The sequence below is a fragment of the Bubalus bubalis genome, chromosome 1 (genome assembly GCF_019923935.1).
Source record: "Bubalus bubalis isolate 160015118507 breed Murrah chromosome 1, NDDB_SH_1, whole genome shotgun sequence".
NCBI lineage: Eukaryota > Metazoa > Chordata > Mammalia > Artiodactyla > Bovidae > Bubalus > Bubalus bubalis.
Genome location: NC_059157.1, coordinates 43,552,789 through 43,578,917, shown reverse-complemented (window position 1 = coordinate 43,578,917; position 26,129 = coordinate 43,552,789). Strand labels below are relative to the sequence as shown.

At 53.4% G+C, this 26,129-nt stretch overlaps 1 protein-coding gene across 8 annotated transcripts in view; it reads left to right on the top strand.

The window, feature by feature from the left end:
• Window positions 1–515: 515 nt before the first annotated feature.
• ARHGEF10 (Rho guanine nucleotide exchange factor 10) overlaps window positions 516–26,129 on the top strand; it is a 62,139-nt gene continuing 36,525 nt past the window's right edge. For all 8 annotated transcript variants that reach the window (XM_025280902.3, XM_025280898.3, XM_044939061.2 and 5 more), the window contains exons 1-8: window positions 516–633; window positions 12,920–13,069; window positions 16,738–16,974; window positions 17,548–17,814; window positions 19,380–19,443; window positions 20,888–20,964; window positions 22,720–22,776; window positions 25,044–25,207. In XM_025280902.3, coding sequence (XP_025136687.1) covers window positions 13,033–13,069; window positions 16,738–16,974; window positions 17,548–17,814; window positions 19,380–19,443; window positions 20,888–20,964; window positions 22,720–22,776; window positions 25,044–25,207 — 903 coding nt within the window. In that variant the 5' untranslated portion in view covers window positions 516–633; window positions 12,920–13,032. The remainder of the gene's footprint in view (window positions 634–12,919; window positions 13,070–16,737; window positions 16,975–17,547; window positions 17,815–19,379; window positions 19,444–20,887; window positions 20,965–22,719; window positions 22,777–25,043; window positions 25,208–26,129) is intronic.

The window sequence follows — 26,129 nt, the reverse complement described above, 5'->3', positions numbered from 1 at the left end:
GATAGTGAATTCTAACCCATGTTCACTGGCAAAGTGAAGGTGAATATGAGAACTTTTCAGTAAAAGGCAAGCTTTAAAAACTGCCTCGGAAACATGAGAAATCTTTGCTTTTCCAAATCCCCAAGACTTGGCGGGTCTGAGGCAGCTGACCTCCAGAGGAGCCAGGAACGCCCCTGCAGGCAGGGCCAGCCAGCAAAAGGAAGGGGTGGACGCTTTGGGGACGGAGAGGGGGTCGGGGAGCTGGGGGAGAGATAGGCCGGGGACCCTCCCCACGTGTGCCCAGCCCGAGGGCTCTGCGGGGAGAGACGGGGGTCCGGGGGGTCCGGGAAGCCTGCCCGCCCGGCGCCGCGATCCCACGCGTGCGCAGCCTAGCCGGGCGTTGGGCAGAAGGAGGGGGCGCGCGGCCACGTGGCTCCGCAGGAATGCGCGGGCGCGAGGGCGGGGCACGGCCGAGGAACGGGCAGGCGCGGCAGCCAATGGGATCCCGGAGCTTCGAAATTAGGCCAATCGCGGCGCGTGGGCGGGCCTACCTCCCTGTGGGCGGGGCCGGGGCGCATCCCGGGGCGGCTGACTCGGGGCTGGAAGAGGGGTCGTCGGAGGGACGGCGGGCGGGGGTCCAGTCCCGGCTGCAGGGTGAGTGCGGGCCAGGGAGGACGGGGTCCCGTGGCTTGAGTGCGGGCGGGGGGCCGCTGGGGTCCTGCAGGATGAGAGCGGGCAGGGGTGTGGTTGGGGTCCTTGAAGGGCGCCGCCCGCGAGCCGACCTATCGCGGAGCTTCGGAGTTTCCTTTTTTCCTTGGGAAGCTTCCCTTCTGCCCAGGTCCCTCGAACTGGCCGATCCCACCGCACCTTGCAGTCCGGGCTGCCCGCCCACCCCAGATTTTGGGGGACGGTGCGAGGGCCGCTCGGGGCACACGCAGCCCTGGGCGTGGACAGTGCAGGTGGCGGAGCTGAGGCCCTGGAAGCGCCCCACTTATCGCGAGTCCTGGGATAACGGCAACGGATCGAGACCCACCGGCCGTCAGGAGGTGCAGGAGGCAACCGGTCCCGGCCTGGGGTCTGGATGAATCAGGGCCCAGTGAAGTCCCTTGAGGAGTGGCCAGTTGGGGTGTTTAGGTCAGGAATAGTCGTTTGTATTTTCCTATAAAGGCAAAAGTCCTTGGCCCACTTTGGTGCTGCTGCTGCTGCTAAGTCGCTTCAGTCGTGTCTGACTCTGTGCGACCCCATAGATGGCAGCCCACCAGGCTCCTCTGTCCCTGGGATTCTCCAGGCAAGAATACTGGAATGGGTTGCCATTTCCTTCTCCAATGCATGCATGCATGCTAAGTTGCTTCAGTTGTGTCCGACTCTGTGCAACCCTATGGACAGCAGCCCACCAGGCTTCTCTGTTCCTGGGATTCTCCAGGCAAGAATACTGGAGTGGGTTGCCATTTCCTTCTCCTTGGCCCACTTTAGGGTGAAGGTAATTGCTACTTTAGAAACCCTCCCTCCCGTCTTGCATGGCTGGGAGATAAACAGGTGGGCTGCCAGCCAGGACAGGTGACTCCTCATCCCTACCTGGCAACACTTCCCCTCTGGAAGACCCTCAGTTTGAAGGTAGAAATCTGAGTAAATGTTTCAGCTTTTAACAGGATGTGAACATTCTGAGAAAGCAGCAGACATACTTGGTGCAATGTAATATTTACATTTCAATTACTGGAGGTGAAAATTCTCATGAACTCAAAGTACAGTGGATTTTTAGCTTTTCTTTGGTTGAGCCACAAAGTCAAAATAAAGTAGCTGCCAATGTCCTGGATCTTATGCAAGAGTTACTTAATATCCCTCCAGGTAGAACATTGCAAGGAATAACATTTTTACTGTTCATCGCTTAAAATACATATTTTGAACATGTTTTCAAGGAAATAACTTTTTTAATAAAGGAAAGATGAGATATACTCTGTGTAATATTAATATATTGTTATAATGTATCCCATAAGCTCTCACCGTATTTACTTGACTGGCCCTGGGGTATGGTTTGGTTAAGTGACTCCATCTGCAGTCAGTATTTCAGTTATTGAAATATCAATCTCAGATATGCAGATTGCACCATCTTTATGGCAGAAAGCAAGAGGAACTAAAGAGCCTCTTGATGAGAGTTGAAAGAGGAGAGTGAAAAAGCTGACTTAAAACTCAACAATCAGAAAAGTAAGATCATGGCATCTGGTCCCATCACTTCATGGCAAATAGATGGGGAAACAATGGAAACAGTGACAGATTTTATTTTTGGGGGGCTCCAAAATCACTGCAGATGGCAGCTGCAGCCATGAAATTAAGACACTTGCTCCTTGGTAGAAAAGCCATGACCAACCTAGACAGCATATTAACAAGTAGAGACATTACTTTGTCGACAAAGCTCTGTATAGTCAAAACTGTGGTTTTCCAGCAGTTATGTTATGGATGTGACAGTCAGACCATAAAGAAGGCTGAGTGTTGAAGAATTGATGCTTTTGAACTGTAGTGTTAGAGAAGACTCTTGAGAGTCCCTTGGACTGCAAGGAGAACAAACCAGTCAATCCTAAAGGAAATCAGTCCTGAATATTCATTGGAAGGACTGATGCTGAAGCTGAAGGTCCAATCCTTTGGCCACTTGATGCGAAGAACTGACTCATTGGAAAAGACCCTGATGCTGGGAAAGATTGAAGGCAAGAGGAAAAGGGGATGACAGAGGATGAGATGATTGGATGGCATCACCAACTCAATGGACATATATTTGAGCCAACTCCGGGAGATGGTGAAGGACAGGGAAGCCTGGCATGCTGCAGTCAATGGGGTTGCAAAGAGTTGGACATGACTTAGTGACTGTTGTTGTTGTTACAACAATAACAACATCTGCAGTTGGGTGGCTGTGTGACTGTTCACAGTCAGCTGTAGACGCCCATGGTTTCCTGAAATAATTAGTCTCTCTCTCAGACCAGGTATTATCAAAGCATTTATAGACAGTTAGGGATGAGGTAAAATCCAGTTATTAAAAATAGTTTTTTAATTTGTTACGGTCAAGCTTGACTTTGTTTTACTGAATTTGTTTTCTTCATATTTTGATGTTCTCTGAAGTTTTTCTGGTGAGGTTAGAAGCTTACAAACTTCTCTTTGGAGATTCTTGGGGACTGGGGTGTTCTGGTGGCATTCAGACCCTGGGCTGAGTTCTGGAACTACTCACCTGACCCTGGAAGAGTCACATCCCCTGTAGAACCTCAGTTTACTCACTTAGGAAATTGCTGGAAGGCAAGTTGTGAAAATGCATTTTAAACCAAGAATGTTCTGCATGAGAGCAAAATGAAAATGCCGTGAGTGTGGCTGTGTCACTATAAATTAAAGACCCACATTGAATAATACGGTATTCTTATTGCACGAGGCGTGATAGAAAGGCTGCAATGAAAATCCAGATCTTGAGATACTCAGAGCATGTTGGTGTTTATTTCACACATTACTCATAGTTTGCCCGGGTAGAAAGGGAGTGGAGTGAAACGAGACAGAAGCAGATCACAGGCATTAAACATTTATGGAGCAGGATTACTGCTCCCCAGTTAAGCCTTCTGGAAGTGTAGTTTGGGAAGTTCTGGGGCTTAGCAGTACAGAGGGGCACTGGGTCTGGGGGTGTGGGCTGGGGCCAGCAGTGGGGACTCGGGCCCTCTCTGACCGTGATGGCTGTGGGAGTGAGGCCTGGGAGAGCTGGAACCGGACCCCTGAGCCGCCACCAGCCCCACCCAGCACACACCCCTCACTGGGACTCCTTCCGAACTCAGACTTCAGAGAAGCAGGCCTTGAGGTCGGCTTTTGCTTCTTTACATCTTTGTTTCTGTGTGTGCCTTTTCAAAACTTTGATTATAAAAATGACCAGTCACGGGCACTGCTGTTGTTCTTTCATTTCCTGTTCTTCTTTATGTCGGGAAAGTAATGGGTACCTGCTAGTAGAGAGTGCTTTCTGTGGGTTGTTGATGTTTTATGGTTCCCTTAAGCAATGTTCAAAAGATTTTTAAAAAGATTTTTTGAAGTTTTTTGTTTTAGGTTTAAAGTGTTTCTCTTCCAGGAGCCACTTTCTGATACTAGAAATTGCTTTTTAAAGTAAATGTGATGTCAGAGGTTGCTGCAGCCTCCTGGTGCCCTTGTGAAAGGGAGCGGGGACAAGGCCTGTGGGGGCAGGTGGGGGGGGCCTCAGTGCTCCCAGGAACGGCTGAGCCAGCCTTTCCCAGGGGGCCGCTGGCCTGGTGGCCCAGGTGAGGCTCCAAGACCTTGACTCAGTAGTCGCCTGGGCTCCCGAACTGGGCATTTTATGAAGAAATGAAAGGAATAGGTGAGGGTGCCCAAACAGTCCACACAATGATAACTACGCGAAGACAAGGACTTCTGCACGCGCGAGGAGGTCCAGGTCCTGAGGGTGGGGGCTTTGCTTCCTGGACTGAGGCTTTGCTCTTGATTCTTGGCCTGGAAGCTGGCAGTTTGCGGGGAACCAGAGCCTAGCAAGTGGATGTCATTTTTTTTTTTAAAGAAAGCACTGTGGACATTCAGCCTTCAAAGTCAAACAGATGTGAACTTTGAACTTGAGTCATTTCTCATCGGTGTGGAGACCAGGATCTGACCATACAGGACAGGCTGAGGAGTTTTAATAGAAGTGTGCCATGCACACTTGGAGAAGGCAGTGGCATCCCACTCCAGTACTCTTGCCTGGAAAATCCCATGGACGGAGGAGCCTGGTAGGCTGCAGTCCGTGGAGTCGCTAAGAGTCGGACACGACCGAGCAATTTCACTTGGATTTTTCACTGTCATGCATTGGAGGAGGAAATGGCAACCCACTCCAGTGTTCTTGCCTGGAGAATCCCATGGACAAAGGAGCCTGGTGGGCTGCCGTTATGGGGTCGCACAGAGTCGGACACGACTGAAGTGACTTAGCAGCAGCAGCAGCCATGCACACTCAATGTTTTTTTCTGTTATTCACGTTCTTTCTCTGAAGAGAAGATGGAGTGGCGACTGACTTGAAGGAGCTTGAGAGTGTTGAGCTGAAAGGGTCTCTGCAAAGGCCTGGAAGGCCTTGGTGGGTGTTATTGTTCAGTCGCAAGGTTGTGTCCGACTGTTTGCGACCCCGTGGATTGTAGCCCACCAGGCTCCTCTGTCCATGGGATTCTTCAGGCAAGAATACTGGAGTGGTTGCCATGGTCTCCTCCAGAGGATCTTCCTGATCAAGAGATCGAACCTGTGTCTCCTGCATTGCAGGTGGGTTCTTTATCCACTGAGCCACCGGGGAAGCCCAGGAGGCCTTGGACCCTGGAGGATGTGGGGGTCTCTGGCGCAGGGAGTCGGGCGGGTGCTCTGCCCGTCAGGCCAGCTCTGCCTTGCTTCAGCAGTGGCATGCAAAGGCTTGGAAGTGCAGGGATTTGCCTAGCGGTGGGGATGGGACACCTGTGTGGGCCAGTGTAGAAACAGCCCAGGATTTCCAGAGTTAGACGTGATTGCAAGTCAGGAGCCAGAGTCTGCTTCTGGGCAAGGAGCGCTGAGCTCTGATGGAAGGAATTCGGCGTGTCTTTTCACTCCCTGCGTGTGCAGGTCTGAGCCTGGCTGGGAGATGCCGGGAGGCCAAGTGTGGGGCTGGAGCTTGGGCTGGTGTGACCGTCAGCTCCCTCTGGGGGACGTGGCCTTGGCCCCTGGCCCCGGCAGCCCGCTCGCTGTGAAACTGATAAGACATCAATGCACACTTTGTTCTCAAGCCCTGGACTGGGCAGTGGCCAGTGGGCAGCCCTGATTCCGTCCGTCAGAGAAGCTGAGTCGGATGTTGCTTGCGTGGCTGGGGACTCAGCCTGCGGGCCCTTCTGCCAGATGGTGTGGGGGCCAGGCCTGGTGTCAGAGTTCTTGTCCCAGGGGACATGGCCTTGGTCACTTTTCCGTTGGAACTAAAATCAGACCCAGGCCAATTTTAGACCTCCCAGGGGTCTGCGGAGGACAGAGTCCCGCCTCGTCCAGAACTGATTGGGGCCTGGAGGGAACCTGCTGGGCCTGCCGCTGGCCTCTGTTCTGGAAAAGTGTTTAAACATGCGCTGCTCCCAGTGACTTAATAGGAAGGAATGAAAGGTGCAGCGTTTGCCAGACGGCAGGAGTGTTAGGACGTGAATCGCAGGTAGTCGAGGGGGAGAGATTGTTTCCAGGGTGTGCGTCCCTGCAGCCCGTCTGGGCCGACAGGAGGGCAGGGGACCCTGGCACCCGTCTCCCCCATGTGTGGGTGGGGGTGGGGACCCCGGGGAGGCCAGGCGGTCGAGGGCGTCCTGGGCTTCACAGCAAGGTGCTCCCCCCGGTGCCCCCTCGGTCTGCAGGGTGATCCGAGCCGTTGTCGGGTGGGTGGGTGTCCGTAGGGAGGGACCAGGTGGGGCCAGGCCACCCTACACTGGGCGGGCCGCTGCGCTGACGTGTGACGGAAGGCTCCGGTCTGGGGGGACAGCAGTTTCGCCTGCATCTGCCTGATGTAATCACACGTGCACGCGGCACCCTTCCTGCTCTGCGGGAGGAGTTACTTGCATTTCCCGTAAATAAGGGGGCACTCCTGCTTCAGCGTGACCCCTCAGATGGGTCCCCCAGGCGGGCAGCAGGTGCCCGTGCAAGGAAGGCAGGGGCTTGGATGTCAGCCCAGGGTTTCCCCAAATTCCTTCTGTCCCAAGGCGGGATGCCGTGTCTGTCAGGGTGATTTTTGAGAGCTGGAATTTACTTTATGCAAGAAACTGCTGGGCGTGTGGGTCCCGGGAGGAGGGGCGGGTGGGGGTGCGTCTCCGGCCTCCTCCCCTCCTCCCTGCTCCCCACCTCCCTGCTCCCCCACTCCTGGTCCGCGGGGCTCTTGGTCCTTGCACAGGTGCTGAACTGCCCCTGGCAGGTGTGCTCGGGGCCTGTCCTCAGTCGGGCCGTGTGCTGGGGGAGGTGACAGGGAGGCCTGGACAGACGGCCGGCCGGCTCCAGCCAGTGACCAGGGCCCGGGCTGTCGCCCCCCGTCGGCGCTGCCCCCTTCGCAGCGCTGACTTTCTCCTGTTCGATGACTGTGACACTGGCTTTGTGAAAAGATTTCTCAGAGGCGTGGCCAAGTGAAGGCAGAATTAACTTCGTCCTTGGTGAGTTCTGAAAGGAAGGGGTCGTGTGTCTAGATGGTTCTGAGAGGAGGCTCTCGGGCTGGACTGCGTGGCCGTGGACACCCGTGTTTGTGCCTGGAGGCAGGAGGGCTTCAGGAGCCCATAGAGGGGGCGTTTGGGCTGCGAGTCTGGGCCCCTGGCCCTCAGGGGGCGGCGGGGCGGCGGTCCTCCTAACTCTCGAGTCTGGCTCGGCGCCAGTGTGGGGCACGGCCCGCTGGGTCTGGGGGGCACCCCGCGTCCAGTCCCATGCAGGCCGCTGGTTTAGGGGTTTGAGGGGAGGAGAGCCGGACCAGGAGGGGCGAGGAGCATCGCCCAGGGCCGCCCCGCCCTCGGTGCGTCTGTAAGCAGTCCACGCGTTAACTACGGCTCTGGGCTCTGATCCTTGTTTGGAGGCCCTGATGAATAGTCAATGCGTTTCCACGCCTGTAAGCCTACGGATGATGGCGTGGGCGGCAGCCAGAGCTCCACAGGTTGGTTCCTGTGGTCCCGCGTGTCACGGCCTGGGGCCTATCGGGACCGCGTCTGGGGAGGTCCAGGTGACTCCCCGGGGAGGGGGCACACCGTGGGAAGAGCTGTCACCGCCCCCCTTCCAGGTCAACAGGAGTGGCAGAGCTCTGTCCTGGAGCCTGCACCCTGAGGGGCCGGGCAGACATGGGGATGGGGTCAGCGCTGCTGTGGAGGCCGGGGCGGCAGTGGGACTCCATTTCCTGACTTTCAGCCACCCTGTGTCCCCCCAGCCATCTGTCCCCTGCTCCTCCTGCTGTGTCCCCAGCCCCACAGTGTCCACCTCTCCTGTCCCTGCCTCCCCGTCTGGTTCCCTGGGATTGAATCCTGTCACCAGACCCGCCCAGGATGGGCTTCCCAAGGAAGGGGTGTGTCCCTTCCTGCTGGCAGACCAGAGAGCAGGCAGGAAGGGGGAGGGGGAGACACAGAGACATAGAGACAGGGCCAGAGACACAGAGACAGGGCCAGAGACACCGAGATACAAGGACAGAGAGGGAGAGACATGGAGAGACACAGGGAGACACAGAGATGTAGAGACAGGGCCATAGATACCGAGGTACAGGACAGACACAGAGGGAGAGACATGGAGAGATAGAGACACAGGGAGATACAGAGACACAGGGAGACACAGAGATGGGTCCAGAGACACTGAGATACAAGGACAGACAGAGAGGGAGAGACATGGAGAGACACAGGGAGACACAGAGATGTAGAGACAGGGCCAGAGATACCGAGGTACAGGACAGACACAGAGAGGGAGAAACATGGAGGGACACAGAGACACCGCAGCAGGGAGGGAGGATGGGAGCTCAGTCTGCAGGGTGAGCGGATTCACACCCGGGAGTGTGCACGAGGAAGTTGGTTTGTAAGGATTTGAGGCCAAGGCAGCAGAGCCAGGAGGCTTGGGTGTGGCCGGCAGGGTGTGGGCTATGGTTCCCGGTGAGCGTCCCTCCCAGGAGTTCTCAGGGGTTGATCCCCAGGGTGAAGGAGCATTTGGAAAAGACAGTGAACATTTGCCGATTAGCTGCTGTCTAACAGTCTTTGCTGCATGGAATAAATTGCTTCTATTCACTCTTTTTTCTTTTCTGTGGAGGAGAGCGGACTCAGGCCTCATGGAAGTGGCCTCTGTCTGATATGAGCAGAGAAACAGGCGACCCAGGACACACCACAGCGGGGCCCTGAGGGTGCTTGGCACCCCGTGCCCTCTGTGGTCAGGTTCGATGGTCATCAAGTAGACATCCCCCGGCAGCTGCGTTCCTGGCCTGGCTTATGGGGAGAGCTGCTTTTTCTTCTTTCCCCTTCCTCTCTCCACTCTCCTTCCTTCCTTCATTCTTGTTTCTGTGAGCATCACATTTACTTAAAAATCTACGAAAACATTCAGTGAAAAGGCTTGTTGTGTTTTTGACTTAACCTAGAGTTAAGTTCATGGAGCCTTCCCAACAAGATATGTGAGCTTTTCACTCCCCTCCTGGATCTCCATGTGGAGGTAGATAGAGCCTTTCTCTCGTGAGCTCGCTCAGAAGTTTGTGGTTTTAGACAGAGACGGGCCTGGTGGCCCATCAGGATTTCGCATCCAAGCATCCCCAGGCCCTGTCCCCGGGTTTGAGGTGCTTGGCTCCCACTCGTGGCATATGTCCAGTCCTTGTGGGGCACCCTGGGTCCCTCGACAGTCTTCAGCACGGTCTGTGGTGGCTGGACTCTGGGGGCCCGAGCTGGGTGGGTTGGGCAGAGGCTCGGCCTATAATCTGTGCCCGACCTCGTGTGACTGGGCGGCACCGACGCCAGGGGGAGAGTGCCGTCGGCCCCCAGCCCCGCGGCCGCTGACGGGCATCCCGTTATCTCGGTTCACAGTGACGATGCCGCGGCCCTGGGCCAGAGGGGAGCCCTGAGCAGGTTCTCCCCAGACAGGCTCCCGCATCCCGGGTACTCGTGCTGTTTCTCCGCAGGGATGACCTTGGTGGCGAGTGCACCCCCTTCCTGACCCTCTGGACCCCGAGACCCCGGGGGAAATACCCACTGGAAAGGCAGCAGGTCCCAGACCCTTGGGGCATCCATGGCGCTCTCCCTGCAGATCTGCAGAGATGGCTCAGCTGCTGGAAACCTCGCTGGAGCAAAGACTCAGGCTATTTCCATGAAACTGTGACAAAAAAAAAGCTAGTGATGGGGGCACTTCTGTAGCTGCCCAGGCTCTGGGGCGGAGTCCTGGCCGCACTGTGGGCCCACCCCATGCCCTGCCTGGCTTTCCAGGCGGCCGCTTCAGTCGCACGTGCTGTCTTTTGTTGGAAACCACAGCCCTAAACTGGAGAAGGACAGTGATAATTCCCAGGGCCCGGCAGCCCAGACTGGTGTTACCTCCTGCCGCTTTTCCGCCGGGGGTGGGGGGGCTTGTGAGAAGGCCAGGCTTGTCCGCTGTCCCTGGGTCAGTCGTGGGCCAAGCAGGCTCCACGCTGTCCCCGAAAGCACTGTCTGCAAACCCAGTGGGCAGCCAGGAGGCAGCAGGCGCCGGCCCGAGGCTGTGGGGCGGCCAGAGAAGGTGGGAGGAGACCCAGCTCTCGTCCGCCCAGCGTCGGGGAGTGAGCTTCCCAGGGTGATGCCTGCACGGAGCAGAGCATGGAACATGGGCACCCATGCCCCCAAACCCAGAGGCAGGTCCTGTGTGCGTGAGCTTCCTGAACAGTCTCCTTCTCAGGAAGGTGGTTTCCCGCCGATGCTGGTTTTGGAGTGTCGTGATCTTCTGAATTCCATACACGTCACACACACAGACCAGGGTGTCGGGGCTGGTCCCAGTGCCAGCTGTGCCCCGGGGACGAGCCCCGGGCATCCTCTCGTCTGCAGTTGGAAGACTAGGATGGCTGTGCAGTGCATCTCGGTGTCCTGGGAGCTCAGCAGGTGAGCGGTGGTTGTTCAGTAGGATCAGGCTCCAGAGGAAGACAGACACTGGCGTGTTCTTTTGTTTTGTCCCGTGTTAGCAGTGGAAAAGGGGAAATCACTTAGACTCTCTATTGTGCATTTTAAGTAGGACAAATAGCATTAATGAGATTTGTACCGTGTGGTTTAAGATGAGTAAATGACGCAATAGAGAAACCCAAGGAATCTGTAACACTCAGAAAACCCTGAGGTCCGGTGCGGTGCGCCTGTGCGTCTGGCTTCTCTGAATTAGCCCAGCCGTGGGCCAGTGGTGTCTGCTCAATGGACGATGCGGCTAGGGTCCCACAGAGTGGTGCGTGGGGGCTGCTCTGTCCTGATGCCAGCCCCAGGGCCTGTGCGGGTCCTCAGATTGCTCTGGACTCGGCTGCTTTGCACTGGGAGAGGGAGGCAGTGTCTCCACCCCTGACTGTGGTGAGGGCGTGAAGACAGCAGTGCCGATCGCCCCAGGAGCCCTGAGAACATCAGGTTCTTCTTTCCTCGATTCCTCCCAGGCATTTTTGAATTTCTTCTTGGGAAATGATATATCAGCTGATGTCACCCCCTTCTGTGTTCTCCTGACTGCAAGTCCTCCTGGCCTTCCTCCTGTTTCCTCCTTGTAGCTTTCTGGGCCTCCATGTGCATGTGTGTGTGTGTATGCACACACCTCTGTGTGCACATGTGCGAGCACACGAATATATAATGTGCACACCTCTTTGGGCATGTGTGCAATCACACATATATGTATGTGCACACACCTCTGTGCATGTGTCAGCACATGTGTATGCATGTACACGCACACCTCTGTGCACATGTGCAAGCACATGTGTATGTGATGTGTGCACACACCTCTGTGTGCATGCATGTAAGCACATGTATATGTATGTATGTACATCTGTGTGTGCACATGTGCGAGCACACATGTATGTAATGCATTCGCACACCTCTGCGCACGTGTGTGAGCACACATATATGCATGTGCACACACCTCTGTGCACGTATGTGAGCACGTCTGTGTATGTGGGCACACATCTGTGTGTGCATGCATGCAAACACTCCTGTATGTATGTTTGCACATACCTCTGCGTACGTGTGTGATCACACGAATCTGTGCACATGTGCAAGCACATGTGTATGTGATGTGTGCACACACCTCTGTGTGCATGCATGTAAGCACATGTATATGTATGTATGTACATCTGTGTGTGCACATGTGCGAGCACACATGTATGTAATGCATTCGCACACCTCTGCGCACGTGTGTGAGCACACATATATGCATGTGCACACACCTCTGTGCACGTATGTGAGCACGTCTGTGTATGTGGGCACACATCTGTGTGTGCATGCATGCAAACACTCCTGTATGTATGTTTGCACATACCTCTGCGTACGTGTGTGATCACACGAATATGTATGTGCACACCTTTGCATGTGTGAGCACATGTGTATGTATGTGTACACACACCTCTGTGATGTGTGCTTCCCTGCTGTGACTTTGCAGAGCAGGACACGGCAGGTGTGGGCTGAGGGTCTGCTGACTCTATATGGAAGCAGTGGTGTTACATTCACTGTCGGAAGCCGGTGTCTGCTGGTGAGGGTGAAAGGCTCAGGTTGTCTGCTACTGTCCCAGCTCCTCCAGGCCTCGAGCCCCCTGACCCTTGTGGTCTGCGCATGTTGTCATGATGGTTTGGAGACCGTACTCGGTCCCTCTTCCAGAGGGTGTCTCTAAGTGTTGTGTGGCGTCTGTGGGGGCCTTCCCTGGCGCTCATCCGGGACCCCGAGAACCAGGAAGTCACGTCTGTTAAGTTTATCTTCCCATAATGGTTCTGGTGGAGCCCAGGCAGGTGTCTGGGGGTATCAACACCGTAAACAGTGTCCTTGGTTCACAGGATGCCTCCTTGGGAACGTGAGACCAGACCTCCCGTGGCCTGCCTGGTGTGGCACACATCTCAGACCACTTGTGAGGAAATAGGAATGCAGGAAATAGAAAGAATGAAGCAGGACCTGGGATCCAGCCCAGGCCTGCGGGTTCACCGACACGCTCGCTCCAAAGGGCTTGAGAAAGGGCTAGCCTCCTCCTCAGTCCTCAGAAATTAACCCTTCACCCCAAACTGGTAAAGATTTAGTTGAAGGAAAAAGAAAAATGCTTGGGCTTTCGCGTCCATTTCCCCCTCAGCACACGTGTGAGGTTCAGCAGGGACTTGGCATCCCGAGCAGGGAGGGGTCCAGCCAGTGCCTCCTGCATGCGGTTCCAGGTGCCGTCAAGACACCAGGAGTCTCTTCTCTGCCTCACTTTGCCCTGAGTGTTATTCCCGGGAGGTTACGGTCCTCACTGCAGCCACCAATGAACACCCACTTTTTCCTCCCCTCAGGCTGTCCGTGGGCACCCAGTGGCACCAGGGCCACCGCCACCCGGCCCTGACAGCCGAGCCTCCTCCTGCGGCCCTGCACGCCCCAAAGCCCAGAGCACGGTGGCTGTGGCAGCATGGATCAGCCGGGCCCGCCAGCTCCCGCCCGAGAAGGTAACGGGCTGCGCGCGGGCGGTGGGGCAGGTGGGTGGGCACGTGTGGGCTCTCTTCCAGGCATGGTCCACCTGGGGGTGTTCCCTGGGGAGCCTGGAAGGTTGTGCAGACATAGGGCGCCGGGTGTTCAGGCTGCTAACCCACACCATCTCCCGCAGCTGGTGGCTGTTTCCTGGCTGGCCACTAGGGCTAAGACCAGGGTTGAAGCATGTTGGTGCCACATTTTAACACGATAGTACTCTAATCCTTACATGACTTTCTGGGTAATTAACATCTGTAACAGTTAGCACTGGGGCTAATAGACTGGCTGTGCCACGTGGCATGTGGGGTCTAGTTCCCTGACCAGGGATCAGACCTCCACCCCCTGCACGGGCAGCGTGGAGTCTGAGCCACTGGGCCACCAGGGAAGTCCCCTTCTTAATGATTCAGCGATACTTTAGGTATGATTTGCCCCATTATGAAAGTGAAATTGTCCTCCTAAAAATTCCCCTGAATGTGAAGAGGGAGCTAAAAAATCATCGAGGTTGTGCTTCCCTCACCACTACGACACCTGTATTTTGATCAGGTTTCTGTCTTTTCATTTGTATTTCTTTTCTCCATGATAGCAACTGTTGAATATCCATTGTTAAAACTGTTTGTACATTTTTACGTTATGCTTGAGACTTTATCATTTTCCATGTCCCTCCGAGGCTCTCACAGCTGTCGTTTCCAGTGGCGGCATAGTGTTCTGTACGTAGTGTCCTTACGTGTTCAGGTGGGAAAGCTCCATCCATTCCAGCCTGCCATCAGGGACCTGGGCCTTTTCTAGCAGCTTCCTAGGCACCAAGTCAAATCGTCTGGATGAAGCAGGATTTGGGAGGAAGTGGTGTGGCAGAGAAGCGTGTGGCTTTGAGGGTTTCCCAAACAGCTGTTCGGGTTTGAACGTCATCCTCAGGACACACGAGCTAATGACTGAGAACATGTGTGCGTCTCTCGTGGCACCAGTTTCCCTCCTCCTTGGGATGACAGAACTGGAGTAGCCCTGACCTCAGGAGGTACCATTCCTAAAACTCTTAGAGGTGGGGCCCCTGGAGGCGCTCAGAGAATCAAATTACAAGATGCAAGTCCCAGATGCAAACACCATTACAAGGTGGTCCAGGGGGTCTCAGGATGCAGATCTCAACATTTAATTATTGTAAATGCTTCTGAACTGTGGTGCTGCAGAAGACTTTGAGAGTCCCTTGGACAGCAAGATCAAACCAGTCCATCCTAAAGGAGATCAACCCTGAATACTCATTGGAAGGACTGATGCTGAACCTGAAGCTCCAGTACTCTGGCCAGCTATTTCGAAGAGCTGACTTAATAGAAAAAACCATGACTCTGGGAAAGATGGAAGGCAGGAGAAGAAGGGGCCAACAGATGATGAGATGGTTGGATGGCATCACTGACTTAGGGGACATGAATTTGAGCAAACCCCAGGAGATAGTGAAGGATAGGGAAGCCTGGCATGCTGCAGTCCATGGGGTTGCAAAGAGTTGGACAGAATTTAGGGACTGAACAGCAACAATAAGCCACCAGAAACTAAAACCTTTCTGTAATTAGTAACAAAAAAAAGTGAGTCCTGGCAGGGAAAGGAAGTCATCAGTGTCTCCATATCCATGCTGATTCAGGACTGTCCTCGTACACTGCCTGGTGATGTACAGTGAGCTCACGCAGAGGCAAGGACAGCAGGCAGTGTCCAGCGGGGGAGGGGCCTGGCCTTCAGAGGAGGGGCTTTGTTCTGCGGACCCTGCTGCCCCCAGGGACCTGCTCCCAGCTGTGACACGCAGAGCCTGGAGGTGGTGGGGGACCCGCTATGAATAGCCCCTTGTTGGTGGGTCTGTTTGCAGCCTGGTCCTTCTTAAAGCTCTTCTTCTTCATAACAGTAAAAGGAATTAAAAACAAATAGCCTTCATCTGAAACAGGAGAAACATCATATGTTGGGTTAAGCTTGCAGATTTAATCAGCTATGGTCTGAGAACCCAGGAACAATATACATAGCTTTGATCTCTGGCCTTAAAAATGACTATTCTTTTAGTCTTTTCTCTTAATGTGTTAGTTTGTGACAAGTCTTTAAAAACCATTAATGGGTCAGCGGTGCTGGGGTTATCTCCTCAGAGGAGGGACAGCCTACCTGGCTTCCTCCCTGCCAGCCAGCACTCCCGACTCCAGGCCTCCAGTCACTGTGCGGGCTGACTGCGGCATTCATTCGGTCCTAGTCTGCCAGGAGCTGCGGGCAGCTGGGATGGGCTGGGCCTGACAGAGTTCTCCCCATGTCTCTCTGCAGCTGCCTTCCTGCCTCCTTGCCTTTTTTTTTTTTTTTGCTAAATCATTAAGTATTCAGTTTATTCACTGAAATAAACTGGTGAACACGTCTTAGAGCAAGAAGTCTCTTCAACAGAAAAATAAAATTTTCCGGAACATTTTCCAAGTACATTTGTCACCATTTCCTTAAATCCACACTTTTGCCAGATGAGCGCGACAGGGACATAATGCCAATTAAATACCCTGACGAAAGTGACGTTTCCACTTAGCGATGTCACGGGTCATGCCGGGCAGTGTGGAGGCTCACGACGGCGCGAGTCAGAACCACGGGCTGGCGCTTCGTCAGCCTTCTCGTTTGGGGTTACACCGTGCAGCCGCTGGACTTCGAGGATTAGGTGAAGCACACCTAAAATCAAATTGATGAAAACTGTTACAAAGAGGAGAGTTTTATAATTTATTGAACTGCATAGGCTCTAAGATAACCTGGAAGGGGTCAGAACAAAACATGGTCTGTGGGACCTGAGACACAGGGTCTCCCGGGACCACCGTCACTCATTTCTTTTTAGAACAACGTATTTTTAAGTACAATTTATTTAGTATTTTTATAGTTAATGTATAGAAAACTCAGGTAGACACGGATGGTTTTAATGCCATTTCACATTTTAATTCCAGCATATACTTTTTTTTCTTTGTTCTTAAAAAATTTTTAGAGGCCTTCTAGTGATCTGAGATTACAGCAGATACACTGAGTGTTCTGGTCCTTTAGATTCAGCTGATTTTTTTTTCCTTTTAAAAGTCTACATGAGGGATCTTATTGTTTGTAAGAGTTATGTAAGAGTCATGTAAAAACTCTTGTATCAGCAAATCTTTGCATCTCCTCTCTTTCCCTCCAAAAGAGCGTAACCCAGCTGACACAGGTAACTCACAGCTTTACCCTGAAGATGGTAGCGCAGCTGCCAGAATGCACAAAACAGGTGAAGTCATTGCACTGATCTCATAGGAACCGCTGAAGTGAACTTGATCCTTGCCTGGTGGCTTATTTAGTGTTACTCCAAGTTGATTTTTACTCGTGCAGTTCTAAGACCAGAGTGTAAAACGTAGCAAGGGCTTTTTCTCTTCCTTTCTGTCTCTCCTGCTTTTTCTTCCCAGCCTGTGAGTTGAGGTTCCTTCCAAGAGGAAACCCAGATGTATGCCCCAAGCCTGATGGCACCGACTTTTCCCAGTAGAAAGGCGGGGGCCCGGAGGGGGCAGGGAGCGCTATCACACCTCTGGTGCCTACCTGGGTGCCCGCTGCTGGCTGACTGCCTGCCGTGTGTTCAGGAGAGAGGAAGTCATTCTCCTGGTAATAAACACTAACATGTGATTTGCGTGACCTTCAACTTCAGAGAATGAAGTCAAGTATGACACTAATAACAATGAGGAGGAGGAGGGGGAACAGCTCGATCTGGACAGCGGAGACGAAGCTCCAGAGGCCGACAGGCAGGCTCCGGGCTCTGCCGAGGCAGGGGACGCTGGGGCAGATGCTCCCGCCGCCGCCGCCGCCACCGCGGGACCCTGTGCATCCTCCGGCCACCACCCAGGGACCAGCCAGCCCACCTGCGGGTTAGACCGTCCGGGAGAAGGTAGGGTCCAGGACCCCAAAATCTATCATATGTCTGTGATGTGCTGTGGATAGAAATGACTTGATTAAAGTTTGGCCAAGATTTCTCTTCTTTGTTCTGTTTTCTGTGGTTTTCAATCTTGTCCATGTTCTTTTCTGTTTATGTTCTGTAAGAAACAGATATGTTTTTTCCTAATAAAAATGGCCTCATCATAGTTTGTCACTATCCTACATGAAACATTATTTCAAAATAATGCTATTTAATATGAAATGTACAAGTTTAATTTGTGTTTTAAAGTTTGGAGGTAGAGTTGGTCACTTTTATTCACTGACCGATGGTCTGGTTGGTACCTTCACCAGCTCTCCATGTGGTTAATGATGCCCCACTTCTGGCAGCTTCTAACCTACTCGCCTCAGTAGAGGAGCTGCCCTGGGCTCAGCCAGGCTGTGTGCCCCTGGTTCCCAAGGTCGCGCTCACCCCTCGGATGCCCCAAAGCAAGGTGCTCCCAGGCCTGGGGTCTCCCAGGCCAGCAGGGCGTGTCAGCCAAGTCCTGCACAGCCGGGCGTGTCTGCCACAGTCTTCTTTCATCCTCAGGATGTGAAAAAGGACCTGGAGCGGAACCACCGAAACCCGGGGTCCCGTCAAGAGTCAACCCCTACTCCGTCATTGACATCACGCCCCTCCAGGAAGACCAGCCGCCACCCCCAGACCCGGACGCCGAGGCAGAGGGTGGGGGCCTGCACGTGCCCAGTGGGTACTTGGTGCCAGTGCCCTGCGGCTATGCCGTGCCCTCCAGCCTGCCACTGCTGCTGCCAGCCTACACCAGCCCCGTGCTGCCCGCCCCACCCGCCGACCCCGCAGGTAGGGGGCCCTGAGACTGTGCCCCAGCTGCTCAGTGGGGACCAGTCAAGGAGAGGCTCGGAGTGTTGTCTGCAGTGTCGTGGAGCAGCCTGGGCTCCGTCCCCACCCCTGGCCTCCTTCCCCCAGATGCCCCCACGCCTTGTGCCTGTGGGCGGCACTGTCCTCGTCGTGTGTCTCTGTGCCCTCATGTCGTCCCTTCACGGGCGACAGGCTCTCTGCCATCAGACTGTCCAGCTGGAGCATCGGTTCATGGAACTAGGGCTAGGGGGAGGGATCCAGGAGTGCAGGTTGGTGTCCGGGAGAATCAGGAGGCTCCTTGAGAAGCGGCGGCATGGCGGGCAGGTGCAGGGAGACTGAGCCCGCACCTGTGACAGGGCCGTCGGGGGCCAGGGTCCCCACGGGTCCCAGGTTTGTGAGGCTGTCAGAGGCACAGCGGCACCTCTGCTTAGAGGGAAGGAGCTGGCTTGTAGCTTCGAGGACGTGGCTCATGAAGCCGGTGTCCATCATCTCTACAGACCCCCCTTGGCTGTGTTGCTTCAGCCTCAGCTGGTTGTGCAGGGCTTGGGTCTTCAGGTTTAAAAGGAGACTGTGTGTCTGCCTCAGAGTTGCATGTTGAGACCTTGCCCCCGAGGTGATGGTGTCAGGAGGTGACGAGGCTCTGAGGGTGCAGCCCCGCGCATAGGTTTAGCGCCCGATGACACAGCCCGCTGAGCCCCCAGCTCTCCTCATGGGAGGACATGGCGGGAAGGCGGTCTGCAAGACGGAAGGGGCCCGAGCAGACGCTGGCGCCTTGACCTTGGACGTCCAGGCTTCAGGCCGTCGTCCGTGAGCCTTCAGGCTGCGGGGTTCTATGGGGGCAGCACCCCGCTGTCACAGCGAGGCCCTCGGGCAGCGGCTGCGTCTTCCCCGGCGCCCGCCCGGTCATGCGTCCGGGTTCAAGCGCAGCGGGTTCTGTCCAGGATGGGCCGGTGCCGGCGTCTCTGCTGAGCTGTCCCGCTCTCACCAGGTCTGTTTCCCTGTTCCGTGCCAGGACACGCTTGAGGACCGCCCCGGGCTAGACGTCCTGATGGCAGGAGCAGGCCTGGGGGATGGTGGCCTCTCAGACGTGCCGTCAGGACAGACGTGTGAAGTCTGAGGAAAGTGGTTTTTTCCTGCCAAGTTAAGACAGCTGAGGGGAACATGCAGTTTGGTTATCAGATTTCACCAACTTTAGAATCTTTCACGCTTGAGAATCTTTCGAGCTTGTCCTGTGGACACATTTTCAAGTGGATCATAATTGCAGATTCCCGTGGTGTTAGTTTTCAATTCTGGCTTGATTCGTTTGGGCACCACTTTGTTGCAGGCTGGTTCATGAGGCCTTTGGGTGTCACTCTTTATCGGCATCCTGTTTGGAGTACATTTTATCTAAAAGTTGAAGAGTTTAAATCTGTCAGTCCATCATCTTTACGATAAGATAAGCCTCTCACTGATGAGAAAGGAAAGTACAAAACCATTTAAAGGGTAAAAAGCAAGTTCCTAGACGTGTCTTTCAAGCGTGAACAGTGTGAACTTTCCTCTCCTGGCAGAGACACAGGAAGCGGCAGAAGACAGCCAGCTGAATTCCTTGAGTTCTGAGGATCCAGCGAACAGGTATCTTGCTTGTGTTCCGCAGGTGTTCTGAGGCCTGGCGCTTCCCTGACGTGCCGAGTGCTGTGAATCTGAGCTCACTGCCGAGGCCTCTCCCCACCCCTTGGTCCCTCTGTCCTGTGTTCCCTCTGCCTTCTCACCCGGGGACCCCGAGATCAGGTCTTCCTGAACCCCAGGATTCTTTCAGACGTTAATATGACACTTTGTGGATAAAGAGAAACTGGGTTCACGACCAGATAGAGCTGGACAATGTGCTTGACCTTGTTAAGTTTCTCAAGAGTCCCAACGGGGAGAAAGGATTTTTAATTTTGTCTGACCCAGCTTTCATCTGAAATCCTTGAAACTGATTTGATTACAGGTGTTTCTTTCATGCTGCTTGCCTTCACAAATGCTGCTTCATCTGCTTGAAATTCCCAGGAGGATCCCCGCCTGCAGGCAAACTCCTACTCACCCTCCAAAACTCTAGCTTAAGTGTCTCGTTTCATGAAACCGTCCCCCTCTGTGCTTCCAGAGCCGTGTGCACACACCTGCATTGTGATTGACTGCTTTGTGCTCTCACCGTTATCTCCTGTGTCCCTTTCTTCTACCAGACTGAATTCTTCAAATACAAAGACCAGGTTTTACCACGTTCTAGAGCACCTACCGCCTAGCATGGCAGCGTGCTTGCTGCATGGTAGGTGTGTTTGCTTTTAAGCGACTCTATCGAGTTATAATTCATATACCATACTACATTTCACCTATTTAAAGTGGACCATCCTGTAGTTTTCAGTATATGGCATTATTCATTTTAAAAGTGCAATAAAAATACATACCATAAAGTTTGCCATTTTTAACTGTAAAATCCAGTGGCATTAAATTCATTCACAGAGTCGTACAGCCATCACCACTCTCTGCCTTTGAAACATTTTCATCGTCCTGATCAGAAGCCCTGCCCTTCATGCTGTAACCCACAGTGCCCCCTCCCAGCTCCCAAGGCCTCTGTTCTATGTTCTGTGATCTTGCCTGTCCTAGGTACTCATATGATCTGAATCGTACAGTGCTTGTCCTTCTATGTCTGGCTCATTGGCTTGGCATCATGTGTCGAGGGTGATCCATACTATAGTGTGTGTTGGAATCTCCTTCCTGTTGAAGGCCTGGTACCGTTCCATTGTGCACACACACCACATTTTGTTTATCTCCTCCTCTCCTGATGGACACTGGTCCCTCCCACTTCCTGGCGGCCGTGCTGACGCTGCTGTGGACGTTGCGTCCAGGTGCCTGGCAGGCCCCTGCCCTCACGTCCTCTGGCGGCACACCTAGGAGCGGAGGCGCCGGGTCACACGGTGATCCTGTGTCTAACTTTCTGAGGAAGAGCCAACTGTTTTCCACCACAGCTGCACCATTCTTCATCCCACCAGACATGTGTGAGGGGTTCTCAACATCCCGATGTTCTTGTGTGTTCTTTAAGTGAGGATCCAGATCAGAAGGAGGACAGCGCCCTGGCCCGCTGGGTGGCGGATCCGGCCAACACAGCCTGGATGGAGAGTGAGTACCACGCCAGGACCCCAGGGGCCGTGCGTGTTTGTCCGGCTCTGCTGCTGTTCTCCTGTCCTGTGTCCGTTCATCTGAAGCCCCGACCACCGCTGACTGCAGTTGCTTCCCCAGGCCCCACGAAGCCATGGCTTTGTCTCCCATCAGATCATCTCTGCTCTCTGCATCTCAGCAACCCCCTCATCCTGGCTGATGGATTTATTCCAATACTGATCTTGTCTTTTGTCATAACAGCCAGAGATTTGGGGACAGAGGCACTAACAAGGCATTCTTTCTTGTGATCCCCAGTGAGATGCTTTCTTATGGTACATTTCGAAGAGGGGTGGTGGGTGTTTAAGCCAGCCCACAGACCAGATGGCGTGGCCTGGCAGACCTTCTATTCCACGTGTGGTGCAGAAAGCAGAACTAATTTTAGCTAGGCTTGTTTTTTAATTTTTTTTAAAGTAACCTTGCTTTTCTAATTAGCCCTTTTACCATCCACTGGCTCACTAATGTCTGTGTAATTGTCTTATACGATTGACTCACAAGGTATGACCATCTAAACATTATCCTAATTATTAAATTCTCCCCTGGAATGTTTCATTTCTGTTTTAATTATGACATTGTCGAAACAAAGAACTCTGCAAACGTAGATGCTTCTGCGAGCGGCTATTAAATACGGATCATTATAGGATTAAATTATCATCTCGCTGTCCTCAAGCAATTTTATTTACAAAGTAGAAGCTGTCTGACTTTTTCTCCCATGACTCGTTTTCATTAGTGGAATAACTGCATTCGAACGTGAGGTCTGTACACCAGTAGCCGCTCACGTGCTCTAATAGGGGTGGAAATACTGTGGCCGCAGTTGAAACATACTATTTCGGGACAGCAAGCGTCTCTGACTTGGGCTTTGACAGCAACACAAGAATACGCCGGGCCTTGGCCATGCGTTCACCCTGGGAACGTGGGAAGGGACAGTGGCTGCATGTCAGAGGAGAGGGAGGCTGTATTTACCTGGTTTTGTCTCCTGTTGCTTAGTAGCCATCACTCTTGTGGGTTCCTGGATGGAGCACACTGTAATTTCGTCGGTCTACCTGCAGAGCATGGAGCTCTCACAAATACGTACATGAGCTTCAAACTCTGTTCTCCTGTGGGACCCCTGAGTCAGGCACATGGAACGTCAGCCATGGAGGACCCCTACTTTTTTAAAAAAAGAAAACACCTTAAACAATTTCCTAGGATCCTAATGGTTCATGTAGTACAGCTTTAGAGGTTTTTGTCCTAAAAGTTACACATCTTCATACGTGCACATGGCTGCCTTTCATCTGCAGTCGTGGGAAACCAGAGGACGCTGTCAGCCGAGACCTACTCAGAGCAGCAGTGAATCTATCCCTCTGTTTCTGAGACTACACGCCACCTTTGTGTGTTTTGCACGTCAGAAAACATTAATTGCAGTAACTTAAAAATGTTTATAAAGATGTGTAATTGAACGCAAAACAAACGAAAAAAAGGAATACGTTGGCCTGGAGGCCGTAAACCTCTTCCTGGAGGTGTTTCACAGCCGCGCCATGTAGAGCCGTCGTTTCTTGCCCAGGAAGTGTTCCGCCCTAAGAACAATGCCTGCGCTCCGGTGGGGCCCCGCCAGTTACCATCCCCGTAAAACAAGCTTCCGAGTGGCTGAAGCCTCGCCGGAGGCCGTGGGCCCCGCGAGTGCAGACTGCTCTCTCTGTGTCTGGGTCAGTTTTAAAGTCTCCTTTCCTTTCCTTCCAGATCCAGAAGAAGCCATTTACGACGACGTGCCAAGAGAAAATTCAGACTCGGAGCCAGGTTTGGTTTTGTCTGGAACTGAGTTTAACGGGCTGCAGTTTAGATGGAAGCGGGCAGGCGAAGCCCCTAGGCGCACAGCCCCTGCGCGTCTGTAGTCGCGTTTTGTAAGGTTTCAGTGTCTTGTTGATGCTGTGGGGTAGAACGCTGTGTGTGCACACTTGTGCGTGTGTTCACACCCGACCCCGGAGGTTGGATGAGTGTCTCGATTACCTGAAAGAAGCAGGAGGAGTTAAAAATGTGAAAAATACAAATGGAAAGATAGGGCATGGAGGCCGGGAGGTAGCAGGTGACACACAGGAGGTCATGGAAGAAGGGATTACTAAGAATTTTCCGGGATTACAGACCTAAGCTCCCAGATTATACAAATACAGAGCCAAAGCAGGGTCACGTGTGAATGCACACAGAGGTGCCTACAGCTGAGCCAGCTGAGCACAGCCCCACCGTGACCATCGTAATGGCAGTGGGCGAGGAGCCGCCGCCACCTGGGAGGAGCCGCAGTTTGGGAAGAACAGCATACTTCCTGACAGGCAGATTATGTTCCCAAACTGCTCAAGAAAATGCAGTGTTCTGACCCAGATTTCCACATCCGGCCAAAGTATTGTCCTTTTAGAGAGACACAGGCAGCATCAAACACAGGTTGGGGAGCTGGACCGCCTGTAGAGCCTGGAGGAACGGTCCATGTTGCATTTCATGGGAAAGGGGTACTGAACCCACAGAAGGCAGCAGAGAGCAGTGATGGGTGAGTGGACCCCCTCTGGCCCTCAGAGGTTGTTAGCTCAGACATAGAGCCCCTGCACTTAGAAAGCCGGATGCCGAACGACCCAGTTGAAAGGTCAGGCCTGCACGCCCAGCAAGCAAGCTGAAGCCCATCCTAGCCCTGGAGGTGTGTCTCCAGAGTTCAGATGTCTTCCAACATTGGCTGGTTCAGTGTCATTTCCCAGGGGACCAGGTGAATGACAGAAATCATATGCTTAGAAGGCAGTTGGTACCATGCAGTGGCCTTCTGGTGTTAAAAATTCCTGACAGAACCTTCCCAGCCTCATGGAGGACATATTCTTAAAATCGACAGCAAACTTCATATTTAAAAGCATGGACTCATTTATTCATCCCAAAAGTGTTCTGGAGGCGACCAGGTCCCCAGAGCTGCTACAGCCTCAGCTAACAGAGGCTGCCTCCCGAGACCCGGCAGGACGGGAGACCTTCTAGCCTCTTTATAAACAAACCTACTGGATCTTTAGAGTAAGTGTGCTCCTGGGTAGTATTCAAGTACCTGCTACAAGCAACATGGGGACTAAAGGCTAGTTTCTGTAAAGCCAGGTTTGAAATGCATTTTGGGATAATTGATCCTCCCTGGTAGGGCTCTCCCGGCACAAACAGGATGATCTGGGGTCTCAAAAACCAAACGCCAATGGCAGGTGGGTCAGTAGTGCCCCTGCTGAAGATGTCGGCCGTTCTGTTAGGCCAGGTGCCCCCCGTGCGGGCAGCGCCTTTGTCGTGATCTGGAGGCGTGAACAGACATGCTCATCACTAATTGTGAAATGACTGATGTGATAAAGACATTTAAATGCAGTAACAGTTTATGGGCTTCCCCAGTTGTTCAGCGGTAAAGAATCTGCCTGCAAAGCAGGAGACCCAGGTTCGATCCCTGGTTCAGAAAGATTCCCTTAGAGGAGGGCATGGCTACCAACTCCATTATTCTTGCCTGGAGAATTCCATGGATAGAGGATCCTGGTGGGCTACAGTTGATGGGATTGCAGAATCAGACACGACTGAAGTGACTGAGCATGCATGCATGCATGCATGCAACAGGTTATAGGTTTTATGGGCTAATTTTAGCACAAAAGAATTTACAGTTGTTTGTAATATGCTTTACTTTCGTTCATATTTTGATTATCATCTATCGGTGATTTGTCAGTCTGTGTAATCTGTTTATATTCCACATATCTATCTAAAGAATATCTTTCCTTCATCAAAAGTTCTCTATGGGCAAGAAATCATTTGGTATAATCATGGTGGCTTCTCATAGACCAGTGGTCCTCTGGATGTGGATGGGGCTGGGGGTTTGTCAGAGTTTTGTTGCCCCCACCCATCACTGCCAGGGGTCTCCCCCCAAGGGCCCTCCACTGCTCCTCCAAGCTCTTCCCGGGTGTCTCCTCCCCAGCTCTCAGTGACGCTCTCACACGACAGACATGCACAGAGTAGCCAGGAGTTCTGCATTTTAATTGAGTTCTGCAATTTAATTCTTCATTTGGTGTTTTTGCACTCAGATGAAATGATTTATGACGACGTGGAGAATGGAGATGAAGGCGGCCACAGCTCTCTGGAGTACGGGTGGAGCTCCAGCGAGTTCGAGAGCTACGAGGAGCAGAGCGACTCGGAGAGCAGGAGCGGGGTCCCCCGCTCCTTCCTGCGCGGCGACCACAGGAAGCAGGCAGGTGTCCCGGCTGTGTGCTGGGGGACAGCGTGCTCACACGGGTGTGTGGCCAGGACCAGAAGGGGTTGCCTCGTTCACGTAGTCTTTACATGATTGTTTTCTAAGATGTTGATGTGTAGTTTGAGGAAAGCACCTGATGTTAGCAAAAGAGAAGAGGCCCTTTATCTCATACAGTACAGTCCTAGCAGGATGGGAAAATGAAATTTACATAAATGGAATCCCTCAACAGGCCCCGAGCAAGCTCCCTGTCCTGAGCATTCAGGAAGTAAGGAGGCATTCCCTGGCTATCTGTGCTGTGTACACACAGCGCTGCTAGTGCGCAGCCGGCTGTGTGGGAGCCTGGCCGGTGGACATGGCGCAGCCCGCTGTCCTTTACAGAATGTTGTGGTCCTCGGCGTTCTGAGCACAAACAGGAAGAGGTAAAAATAGAAGGTGTTACAGAGGATGTTACAGGACAAAGGCCCCACCCCGCTGGGCACTCTCCTCCCTCAGCGGGACAGTCCTGAGACCAGGGTCTGGGTTGAAGGAGTGGATTCCAGGCTGACACCAGGGCCAGCGGGTGTAAGTGGGGACCAGAGCGCTGCTCACTGAGGGGCCTGGTGGCCAGTGGTGACTGGCTGCCCCCACTGCTCGTGTCATTGGCGTTTGGGCTGTTGGTGAAAGAGGGATTTGTACGGCCATCCACAGTCACGTCCAAGGGCACTCTGTGTTCTGTGTGAGGTTGACATGCAGGCCACACGTGGACAGAGGCTGTGGCCAGTGCCTCATGACGCAATCAATAAATCACCATGAGTCACAGCAGCCTGAGCCCCTGTAACCAATCTAGTGGGCTCCTTGCATGGCCTCCATGTATGTGTGGCTTATAGGTCATTCCGGGCACTGGGGTTCACATGTTCTGTAATCTCATCCTGAAACTTAA